The 12,594-nt window shown below is 40.0% G+C and overlaps 1 protein-coding gene across 14 annotated transcripts in view; it reads right to left on the reverse strand.

Annotated features, from left to right (window-relative positions):
• The window catches only part of fry (Protein furry), a 53,288-nt gene that overhangs the window by 32,021 nt on the left and 8,673 nt on the right, over positions 1–12,594 (reverse strand). For 9 of the 14 annotated variants that reach the window (XM_064688481.1, XM_064688483.1, XM_064688486.1 and 6 more), the window contains exons 3-14: positions 12,210–12,550; positions 10,720–12,149; positions 10,424–10,655; positions 10,175–10,357; positions 7,751–7,894; positions 6,009–6,176; positions 5,788–5,937; positions 5,551–5,720; positions 5,342–5,496; positions 5,166–5,276; positions 4,951–5,105; positions 2,389–2,552 (exon numbers count right to left, since the gene is read on the reverse strand). In XM_064688481.1, the coding sequence (XP_064544551.1) occupies positions 2,389–2,552; positions 4,951–5,105; positions 5,166–5,276; positions 5,342–5,496; positions 5,551–5,720; positions 5,788–5,937; positions 6,009–6,176; positions 7,751–7,894; positions 10,175–10,357; positions 10,424–10,655; positions 10,720–12,149; positions 12,210–12,550 (3,403 nt within the window). The remainder of the gene's footprint in view (positions 1–2,388; positions 2,553–4,950; positions 5,106–5,165; positions 5,277–5,341; positions 5,497–5,550; positions 5,721–5,787; positions 5,938–6,008; positions 6,177–7,750; positions 7,895–10,174; positions 10,358–10,423; positions 10,656–10,719; positions 12,150–12,209; positions 12,551–12,594) is intronic. The other 5 variants (XM_064688491.1, XM_064688493.1, XM_064688492.1 and 2 more) reach the window with 1 other exon arrangement.

Here is a 12,594-nt window from a genome sequence, read left to right on the forward strand (position 1 = left end):
TAATAAGATAAATTAACCAAACTGTTTATGCCATGCTACGCTCGTCTTAGCTGGTCAAAAGGGCTTAGCTACCTGGACCATTTGGTCAATGGCCCTCAATGGTCCGGGAGTCATAACAATAACAAAAGTTAAGCTGCTTAGTACACAGCACAAAAAGGTCAGTAAATAGCTTGTGCAATGCAGGAGCTGGCTTATAAGCCACAACGCTACAAATTGGCCAACTTTAACGGTAAACTTTCTGACTAAAAAATATCAAAAAAAAAATGCGGAAAAAAAACAAGCGAAATATACAACTTATACATATTTAAATTTCCGGAACAAATTGTGGAAAATTGGGGGGCGGAAGCCACGTGCAGCGTCACGTTTACAAATTGCCGCTAATTATCCTGGCGAATAAACGTTTATTTCCTTAAATCTGTTCTGTCCTATGTGCATATAAATTAAAATGCATTTTATTTATGTGTTTTATATTAACTTATTATTTTTATACCCTATGCCAATTGCAAATGCACAGAAGTGGGTATAATGATTCTTGCTAAAACTAATACAAGCATGATGACATAAAGTACATATAATCTTGATCAAGACAACTGAGTCAATCTGGAGATATACGACTATGGCTCAAGAGACTTTGTTTAAATTTTGAATATAGCTTGTCGAACATCAGACGTAGAATCCATATTTTACAATAAGTCCTTGTAGTTTCTCATATCGAATCTCAGCCTCAGATGTTCTTAAACAAAAATTATACATAGGTTATTAAAGAATAAATTTTGTATAGTGTAGAACTGAGGCAAGACGAAGCACAGAAGCAGACCGAAGAGTGCAACTTGTGGCGAGTTATTGATTAGGCCCGGCTACAGGGTATCCCGTAGTTGGGTCTCGAGTGGCGCACTGTTGTGTGTCTTCATTTTTTTTAAATTTCGTTCGCTGCGAGTGTTGGCCAACAATTTCACCAGAATGTTAACATTAATGGCCCAGCGAGCATTGTGCATAACAAATTGCCGTAAAATTATGCAGAGCCAGAAATTCCCCCGCGCTTACGCAGAAAATTAAATTCAATTCAATCAAATCGGCACAGACACACAATACACACACATAAACAGGCACAGCCAGATACAAACACACACGCACACACGCACACACACACACACATACACCCCAAAATAAGTGAAGCAGATAATTTTATGTACGCTCGGAATTCACTTGAAAGCTGCTTATATAATGAAATAACATTCTTCAATAGCTCCCAACATAAGAAGACCAACAATTACTAGAAAAGTAAACCAAATGTGTTACATCAATTGAATATAAAAATTATAAGCTACGACTACACATGCTATAGAAAACTATTGATAAAATGAAAATATGTTTGCAAATGCTATGCAAGCTCTGGAAACTGAGCATATAAATGAAATAAATTAGAAGTTTTGAGAATTATTCAAATGAATACAAAGACAAAGACAATCTCACAAGTGTGCGACTAGGAGATGCCCTATGTTGACTTTTAAAGTTAGGTATATGCTTTGAAGAACGGACGAATAGTTATAGTTTCTTTAAACGTAATTCCATAGGCAACACCTGCTTCTATCTTATAGATACAAAAACAATATTAACTTTAAGCAAGGGTTAAATAATTCATTTTAAATTAATTCGCCCTATCAACGAATATTTTTATTTGTCTTAAACATGCATATATCATATAAACTACAAGCCCAACTCTTTCTTATAGTCTCTAAATTCGCCCAACTTGTCTATAGTTGATAATCGCCTATATATATGTATATATATACATCATTCGAATGCGGCGAGAACTCCATCTTCGTCTTACATTATTTTACACAAGTTGAATATGCAAATTTTTATAACTCTTAAAGTCACACTTAGATACAGTCTGAACTAATAATCAAAAGGTTTCTTTTAGACTCATTTACTTGTTAACTTTAGAGTATAAAGTAAATTGGTAATTACAGAGTATAGCGTAGTCGTGACTTCAACGGTCTTTTAAGATTTTTGTTTTAGATGCACAGCATAAAAGTTATAAATGCGTTCGCAATGCGCAACTGAAAATTCTTACGCATGAGCAAAACTTTAAAGAGAATAATCAACAAATTTAAGATCCAAGAATTATAAGGAATTACACAACTTTCCGACCTAACAATTCTGTGCAATTTTTTGCGGCAGACATGCAAATTTATCGATTAAATATTAATCGCTTGCATTTTATATATATATAAAGTTTCTTTTGAGTTAAAGCGCTTCTTTTAAGAGCTTAAAAATACAGACGAGTCTTTAAAACTTGACTGAAAGGCGTTTAAATTTGTATACCCATTAAAGTTTATTAAGCTTGTCTTGAATGTCGGGTTAGTTATGGTGGATAGATCATACCTTTCTCGTTGTCGCTGTGCAGGGTGCCAACGACGCTGCCAAAGAAACGCTTGTCCAGTATTTGCAACAGCTGCAGCGCGGTTGCATGCACCTCCACCCGGGGGCAGCCAGTCATCAGCAGCGTCACGGTTATAACAGATGTATAATGGTCGCACGGATACTCCCTGAAAGAGCGGGAAAGAAGCAAAAAGATGAAAAGAAAAACACGCCGGGCTAATGGATTTTAGGCACTTAGGTACTTTGCTTAAGATATTTTGCACACGCTTAAGTAAAAAGTTAACAGAGTTGCGGTTATGCGGTTAGGGATTTGTTTCATCTAAGCTCACGAAGTGCTCATAAGTGGATTAAAGAGCCCAACGCAATGCCAGTCAAATTAACAGTCAGCCAATTAAAGTTCAATCACATGGCCCACGCCTGCTCATACGGTTCTAATGCACACTGACACGGACCAAACACCTGTCAGCTAACAAAGACCCATTACCAGAGTCCCGCCAAAGCCGGATCTTATGCAAATTTCCTGGAAATCGATTATCAATTTGCATACCAAATGCAAACGCAGCAAAGTATGCTACAGATTTTGCCTTTCTGTCCTGCCTAACAACTTTCACGAATTAATTCTCGCTAAAATTGGCTACAGTCATGACTTGCTAAAAAAAATACAGCAAAAAAAATGTAACAAATTTAAATAAATTTTTAAATTAATCTAGGCAAAAATCCAAGCATTTGCTATGAACTTTGACAGTAAAAAAACTAAATATTTCATAACTTAAATGAACAAATTTTTATCAAAAGCACAAAGTTAAATAGTTAAGACCCAAATGGAAATCGTTTCAGCAAGAACAGCATTTCGGAAGTTCTCTAGTCTATATTTTAAACTACCTAATTTGAAGTACATATTCAAGTAGGACCAAAATGGTATTTCTTATCGAAATTGGTTCAGTTTTGTTTGCTCCAACACATGCAATAACATTTTCGCAACGCTTTTAGCCATGCATTAGATACAATTGCAAACAGATTGGCACTTTCATGTGGCTAGTCGTTAGCTCTGCCATGTGTGTGTGTGTGTGTGTGTGTGTGTGTGTGGACGGCACTGCACTTTATAATTTGTTTTGGCACACGTCCATAAAAAATGTACGTACTGAGTGTCAATTTGTTGGTATTTTGCGGCTAATTGGAACTGATTTAGCTGTTATGCAAAGCGAGCGAACAAATTTCAATGTGGTTGCCGGAAATTTTGGTAAGGATTTACTGAAAAAAAACTAACCCCGTCTGCCAAATGCCACACTGGCCACAGACGCCAGCAATTAAGCAATCAATCAACATTCGGCTGCAGGCTTTTGTGTGTGTGTGTGTGTGTGCGCGTATCTGTGTTTGGGATAGACAAACAGTATGTGCAAAAGTCTGATAAAAAACCGCAGACAATATGTTGTTTAGAAGCGATTTAATGTTTAGAAACATTAAAGACTCTAAATGGAGCTTAAGTAAATTCAAATGAAGTATTAAAAACGGCAAATTGTAGCGAAGCACGAAAACGAATTTATTTGTATATGGCAACAGCACGCAAAGGCTGTATCACATACAACGGATGTATACAAATGAATATCATAAATCAGCGCAAAAAATTGCAACATGCAGCATGCAGCACATGCCACAAATAAGCGCAAAAAACACACACACAAAGTGGCCCACGCAAATGGTCATGATTAAAAAAAAAGAAGGATTATAAGCGTTTTTTGTGCGTTTTGGAAAACTTTAAAGGTTTTAGGTACTTGCCGGACATAGTTTATTTAAAATTATGTGTTCATATTTATGAATAATTTATAAATCAAGTTATATGATTTATGAAAGAAATTTAAAGGCATCGGTTATAATTTGTAATGAAATTGAAGGAATAACATGACAAAAGGTCACACAATATTTATATATTAAACATATTTAGCATAACACAAGCTATTGTATTCAAGAACTTTTTGATAAAAAACATATAAGCATAACTTAAGCTATTGTATTCGAGAACTTCTAGATTAAAAAACATATTCCAATTAATTCAAGCAAATAATATTGCGAAACTTCTATAGAAAAAGGGGTGCATATGTATATTTCTATAGAAAAAGACACAGAAATATTTGCAGCATAATGCACGCTCGTCGTCTGTGTGGCATCCAATAAAGTATTATACAATGAATAATACACGCACGCACACACACACACACGTATACAAATGTGCACCCCATATTCGCGCTCCAATGACCAGAATTGGTAGAAAACAAATATAGTGATATATATAACTGCAATATATGGCACATATTGTCTGCTCTCATTGAAGGTTGGAAATTTAAAGCGACCAACATGACAGCCAGACACGTGAGGTACTCTTAAGCCCCAACACACGCAGTCGCACACCCACATACACACACACACACACACACGAACACCGTAGAGGATATGTGGTAAATGAGCTTATTAATAAATAGAGCACGTTCACCGCGGTGGTGGGGGGAAGGGATATACGGAGCGCGTCTTATGCGTTAAAATATCAAATTGCCGATGAGATTAACTTACTTGGCACTGAAGATAGAGGCCAAAGCCAGAAAACAAGCATCTGCCTCACGTGGCGTTGAGGTATAACAACGATCGATTACCCATTCGAGCAACTGGCCCATATCCGGATTTGATTCTAGCAGCAGCACAACCGTATCGCGGGCCAATTGATAAATCTAAACAGTGAAGATGATGATGATGATGTTAAGTATAACAGAAATAGTCTAGCCATGTACCTTCTCATCCTTGGAGGTGAGCAGCAGATCCAGCCATTTGTATATGATGCCATCGTCCTGCAGATGGGGCGTATAAAAGATGTGACCGCAGCAGAGCAAAGCGGACATGGCCTGCATGAAAGATAAAAAAGAAAGGTCACATTTAGATGCGTGGAGTAGCTCCAGCCGCGACTTGCCTGTAAAGCGCTAAATTGCAGCTTCTCCTCCTCGAGAGTTTGGCCAATCTGTGAGCTAATGCTTAGCGGCTTGGAGAAGCTGCCGCACCAGGTGGCAAATAAATTGAATAAATTACGCTTCAAGTCACGCGACAGCAAAGTGGCGCACGATTCCACTGTGTGAATTAAATGGTAAGTTAATAGTTAAAAATCGAATCTCAAAAACCTACGTGAAAAGTTTTTAATCATTTTGCGTATGAAATTGCAAAAGTGCGCCTTGACCTCGCGTATGCTGAGATTATCCTTGTCCGTTTCGGCCATAAGATATGCCATGGCACCCTCTATATACTCCACAAAGGTGGGATGCAGCGACATGGTATCGCGCTCCAGCACGCAAGTGCTACAAATCAGAAAATTATAGCGTGAGCAGCTGCAATTTCTCTGGAGGATTAGCACTGGGCACTTACCTAACCCCGAATGTGCCATTCTCGGCTATTTTTTCCAGCACACGCACCACCTGCAGACGCAGTGCATCGCGGCGACGACGACGTCGCATATTCTCCTGTTTGCGATCAACAGCTTCGCGTATGTAGACCACCAGCTCCTCCATGAGATCCCTGTCAAACGAGAGTCAAAGTCAAGGGTTTTAAGTTTTCAAATCGAAGACAGCAAAAACCGTTCCGCTTACTTGAGCGCATCGTGATTTATCATGCCCAGAGCATTGACAGCCGCATCCCTCACATCGATGGCCTCACAGCGCAGGAGAGGCACCACCAGCTTGTATAGTGCCTGGGGCGAGGCGCTGCCCATTGCTGATTTGTCACTGCGATCCGCGTTTAGGGAATCTGGCGATGAGCTATAAAATAAAATTTACGGTCGTGCATTTTAGTATCGAGTTGTGATTAAAGTTTTGCGCAAGACCTGACTCCAGAGTCCTCAGGTAAAGGCTGCTTTAAGCTGAGGCACCAGCTATTGACAGAGGCCAAGTTCATTCCGCAGACAAACTCATAATTCTATTTAAATAGGTGAAGGCCGCTGTCCAGCCATTTTATATAAATTAACATTTTAAATATTAAAAGCGCACATTTCAATTAAAAGCACAATATTCTTTCTCTCTTTTTTTTTGCTAAAGGTTTTTTCGCTACACATTTTGCCCCAAAACGACAATTTTCAACAGTAAACAATATTTTTTATGTCATTTTCTTTCTGCATGTTAAGGCAAGCAGGCGTGGCAAGCGGTAGGCGACGTGCTGTGGGCGCAGTATGTAAAATAAATAAACTTGTCATCAATTTTTCAACATTTTCAACGTACCGAAATGGCAATAAAAGGGGGCCATACGGCAGCACAAACAGACAAATGAAATTAGTTTACAAATAAAATGACAAGGAAACAAGTACAGTGCGCCAGTCCATGGTGGCAGACTAAGAGATACCCTGTACCCGGCTGCGAGATGTAATAACAAATACTCAAACTATCTTCTGCACAAACATAAAGACATACATACATACACAAACACAGCCGAAAAGCAAATGCTGTCCAGTAATATACATAAATATACTTTATGGGTTTGCAGATGCCTCCATTTGCCTGTTACATACACAGGAAACACCGCAATATGCCCATTTTTGCTCATTTTCAATGGGTACAGGGTATTTAAAAGCCTAAGAATGTGGCTGGGTATTGATTTAACAATTAAAAATAAAACAAAAATGTAAATATAAAAATAAAATAACGACAATATGTTAAATTTCAAGCAGACGTTCACAGTTTAAATTGAGAAGCATCTGATGCTAAAATGTCTGCAACTGGACAAAAAATTTGTGCAAAATGCTTGGCTAACTTAATTTTGAGCAATTTAAAAGCAGCAGCTGAAGTGAAAACTTGTACAAAATGTTTGACAAACGAAAAAAAAGAATCGTTTAAGCTCTTGCTAATTTGGCAAACAGCTTGTGCTAAATGTTTATAAAACTCAAATCAAAGCCCAATGTAAAATTCAAGAATTATAAATAACACATGTCTCAGGAAATGTTTTGCAAGAAAAGTTTGCCAAACTTTTCATTTGACATATGTAGATACATAGATACTTCATAGATAGATAGATACTTTATATAAACACTAAATACACTAAACCTACGGAGTTGTATTAACATCTATGTACATCTATGCTACAAGCACTAAAGCATCAACTTGCAAGCCACAAAGCGCACACACACACACACACACACACACACACACGCACACAGGCAGCTATAAAAGCCACATTAAAAGTAATCGGAGCACAATTATGTAGATTAATTATACGTTTCTTGTATGCGTCTTTATTTTGTTTGGGTTTTGGTTTGGGATTCTGGGTTTTGGTTTTGGATATGGGTTTGGTTTTGGGTTTGAGTTTTTTTGTATTTAAGTGGTTTGTATTTGGTTTGCTTTACCCAAGTCGTTTCTGGCGCGCCTCTTTGCGTCCGTAGGAGAGCGGCAGCGTGAAACGTGTCACAATTCCCTCGGGCCCAAAGACATTTGACGGTATATTGTCCAAGGAATCGGATAGCGAACGTGAGTCCGATTGATCTTGTAAACTATAAATTACGATCCATATATAGTTGGTAATACATATAGGATGTATAGAGCAAACGATGAATTATTTGAAAGTGAATTATATATGGCGTCATTTGAACTCGGGCCAATAACGAGCTGTTAACTGAAATTTATGCTAGAGGACAATATGTATGGACGTGGACATGGATGTGGACGGTGTGTTTAGACGTGGGTGCACTCAGCAGATATTTATGACCAAACCCCATCTGCCGCTGACATTTGACAATGCTAATGAAATTCAATACAAGTGTTGTGATTGTGACCAGTGACAATTTGGCCAACATGAATGAACCAATATGTATATGATATGTATCTTTAAATCACAAAATAATTAACGAATACTGGCGAAACCGCGAACGCAGGCAAAACAAATTTAATTCATATGAAAAATGCTTAACAATTCGAAAAGATAATGCATTGTTAACACGCAAAACCAGTTAACCGACCAGAAATAAACAAAGTTTTTCAAGAGAACCCACAAACCGAATGCTAGAATGTTGTTTTTAAGTTTTCATATCCTTGCAGAGAGACTCCTCTCTTAGAATTTTCTTACGAAATTTATGTATTTTCAATCCCATTGAAGTATATTTACATACATATATATATATATGTATATGTATATCGCGCTTCTCTATTATTTCTAAGCTAAGTCTCCCTGTTTTGACATTGGTCCATCTTATTTATGGGAACAACTGGTCTATGGAACTACTATATCATATTTCTGCCAGAGTAGCTAAGGTCTAAAAAACCTTTTGGATTTCAAGATATATATGTACAAACAAAATATTAACAGCATCGGACCATCATATCCATAACTAGCTCCTATGCAAACAGTCAAAAAATTAGTTTATGTATGAAAAAATATTTTTGTCAAGATTTTGTTGCTAAACAGAGCTTTGCGCCTAACGTTTATGCAAAATATTGTTAACATCGAATCACTATATCATAAATCCCGTACAACCTGTTGTAGGTGTGCGACTTTTACATAAAGATATCCCGATGAGAGCTTGTTTTTCTAGTCTTAAGGCAGTTTTCAATGTTTGTTTTAGATTATAATGAATTAATATTTTCTTTTCAATGAAGATCTACATACCAATTTAATATGTAAGCATGTTATACATTATTTTTTTATATTAGTTAAAAGAGAAATATCAAATAAAATTGACCAAATCTTGGAAAATATAAAGAAAAAGAAAGCAATTACTTGCCTGAATAATAACAAAATTATAGAAAGGCAACTTAAGTTAATTATATATGAATCAGAGAAGCAACAACTATCTATTTAGTATAATACATTTCATTAAAATTTTCAAGCTGTTAATCAGAGCTGTTTCCATTGCGCAATGAAGCCGTCTGCCTCATTTACATGTAGCCTGACCGAAAAGCAATGCTTAAGCTTGCGGCAACAATTGCAATTTGAATTTCCAGCGAAACATAATTTCCAGTTCGCAAAAACAAACTCATAGCTAACATACCAAATGTGTAGGTGTAAGTGTGTGTGCGTGTGTTTGTTTGTTTTCGATGGAATACACAATTACAATAACAACTAAAATTACAATGCAAATTATGCAAATTAAGAGGTCGCATGAAGCACTTCATGAAAACCTCAAATCAAATAAGATTTGGAAAAGGGCATAAGAAGACTAAGCACATACATACACACAAGAATAAACCAGATCAAAAGAAAGTTAGACAACATTGTACAACATGACGTATGATTGATTTTAATAGATTCCGTGCAACAGATATACTTTTCCACTCAGGAATTTTGATTGGAATTATGCAAATGGCTTGGATAGAAATTCAAAAAAATTTATTAGCTTCCTACAATGCGCTGGTGCATTTTATTTGATTTGGAAAATATTAAAAATTAAAATTTCATTTTGCAGACACAAAGTATAATCACAATGTAGGTGCAGGTGTTTGTGTGTGTCTGTGTGGCATGCTACGTGTGCAACGGCAGGCTGCTGTGATTACACAGGATAAACAATTGGACAGGTGCATGGAAACGCAACTTAGTTAAAAACAATTAAACAGAAGCTCACAACTAAAACGAATTGACAATAAAATTAAAATGGATTTGCATACTGACAGTTATAGGATTTGGAACAGGTACACGTGCACCGCACTTATAATCGAATGCAAAATGTTAATTAAACACAAAACAAATGAAATGTTTTATACGAATTGTGGTTGGGTTTTTTCGGTGTGCTGAATGTTGTTTGTACTTTCAAAATGTGACTGAACATTTTCTAACTTACCTCAAACTCAAATCGGGCGAGGCACAGCGCACAGCAACGCTGGGTATTTGGGGCACCAGGCGCATGGCACATGCCACCTGGTTGCGCCAGAGACGCATATACGAATCCTTTTGGCTCTCGGTGGGCATTTTCTTAGTCGGAGCAGAGCCGCGCAGCAGCGAGGCGCGATTATCGCTGACGGGACTGTAAATTGAGAGACATAGATCAAAAACGTGCACCGCCATTTGAATCTAATACAGTTCAACTTACGTGGGATCTATGACGCTATAGAGCGCGTTGAGGCGTGCGTAGCAAATGGGCCAAGCCTGTGCCACCGCTGAGGGGCATTGCTGTAGCACGCGCTGGCGCTCCAACAGGCCAAACAAACAGCTGGCCCAGGGATCAAAAGGCGGCTGCGGGCAGCTGGCAGTCGCGGCCGCCGCAGCAGCTGTGGAGCTAGACTGCGACAGATTCAGCGTCGAAGTGGAGGACTTGGAGTTATCTGCAATAATAAAATAAATCTCTTTAGATGGTCTTAAAGCAAAGAGCTCCATTGCTAGCCTTACCATCTGTGTGTCCTGCCAGCCAAACGCCGCTGCTGCGCTCCGCTATCCACTGCAGATCAATGCAGTTGGCATTCAGTATGGCCGTCTTCTCCGCCTGTGGCAGCAGTGGCAAACACTTCTCCACAATCTGCGGACAACAGCGATCCATAACATCAATGAGCGGGGGCTCCGTTTCGGGTATGCCCAGGGCGCGCGTTAGATTCTTGACCTCCTTGAGTATCATGGCCGCCAGCTTGCGCAAATAGGGACGATAATTGCAGAGCAGCACCAGGGCAAAGCCTTCAACAAAGTGCAGCGTCGTGATCAATGGTATCTCATTCTTCTTGCTCACATCGTTGGACACCATGTTAAGCACCGTGTGCTGCGTGATGCTGGACATGCCGCTGGAGGTGGTTATGCTGGACGCAGCGCTGCTGGCCGTGTTCAGATGCTGTTGCTTCGACAGCTGGCTGCTGGTCGTCTCCTTGCCAATGACGGGCGGTATGGCCACTGCCGCCACCGGCATGGCCTGTACAACAGCTGTGCCGATGGTAGCTCCCGCACCGCCAACTTTTTGCTGTGCCGGATTAATGCCACCGCCAGTGATGACCGCATTGGGTACGCAGCTGCCGCTGCTGTTGTTGCCGGTGCCGGCTGCAGCGCCGTTAACATTAATCGCGCAGCGCCAAATGTTTAGAAAGACAAACAAGATGCGCGTGCAGTTCTCCAACAATTGCGGATAGGTGTCGGTGACATCGCGCACCAGAAACTGTGTGTAACCGTGCACGACATCCTGACGCCAATCCGGAAAGTCTATGACCAGCGTCTGCAGCGATTGATGCGTCAATATGCGCAGCTCCTCATCCATATGCACGGTCAGGCGGGACAGCAAATCGACCAGCTCCTGGGCGGTCATCGTATCGGGTATTAAACGAGGCACTGCAGCCACACACGTCCGAAAGAGATCAATGCGCGGCTTGCGCTCAGCGGACAGTCTCTCGTCCGGCTCCTTGTTCTGGTTCTGTGTATTTGTCATCATTAACGGCCGGCCGCAATGCACATCCAATGCACGTAAGATGTCCACAAAAACACGACGCACGTGAGGAAAGTATGTGAACATGCCAATGCTACGTGCCGTATCGTCTGTAAGCATCTTATTGATGTACGTCTTTTTCACGCGCAGCGTATTCCCTGAGGGCAGCACCGGCACGGTGCGCGGCATTGGCGGCTCGCCGTCCTTTTGCTGTAATGAGTCGGCAACTACTAGAAATGCACGCAAGCCGATGCTCATGCGCTCCGGATTGAGTATGACCTTGATGGAGCGACCCACACACAACAAATCGTAGACGATCTCGCGCATGGCAAAGTCCAAACGTTCCTGAGCAATAAACTGAATGATCTTTACAAAGATATTCAGCGGAGTGTCGCGCGGCACGACACCCTTGGAACCTCTGCAAGGGAAAGAGTGTTAAAAATAGAGGAAAATCTTTTCAAGATATGCGTCCACTCACTTGGGAAACAGCGAATTGACAATGCTCTGCAGTCGCGAATGCGTCGCCGAATTGGACTCGCACTTGATCCTAATCATGTAGACCCACAGAAGGCGATAGAGCGACTCCAAGGCGACGCGACTCATATTGAAATCGCGATTCTTCAGATTGCTCAAGCACATGGCCAGAAAGTAATGCCAGTTGGTCAGAAAGAAAGTCTTTTGCGAGACGCAGAGCAGGCATGTGACCAGCGGAAATAGCGCCAGGCGATGCTTTGACTTGGTCGATGCGTCCAGCGTCTGCACATACAACAGCTCCACAAAGTTCTTTACACACGGCACATTCACCTCATTCTTGACGGCCTGCAAGGGGATAGGGTTAGCTTGCTTCTTGGTAAATGGATCAA

This window comes from Drosophila montana, unplaced genomic scaffold (genome assembly GCF_035044405.1).
Source record: "Drosophila montana isolate Dmon_TW-CO22-7 unplaced genomic scaffold, ASM3504440v1 contig_3213_1, whole genome shotgun sequence".
Lineage (NCBI taxonomy): Eukaryota > Metazoa > Arthropoda > Insecta > Diptera > Drosophilidae > Drosophila > Drosophila montana.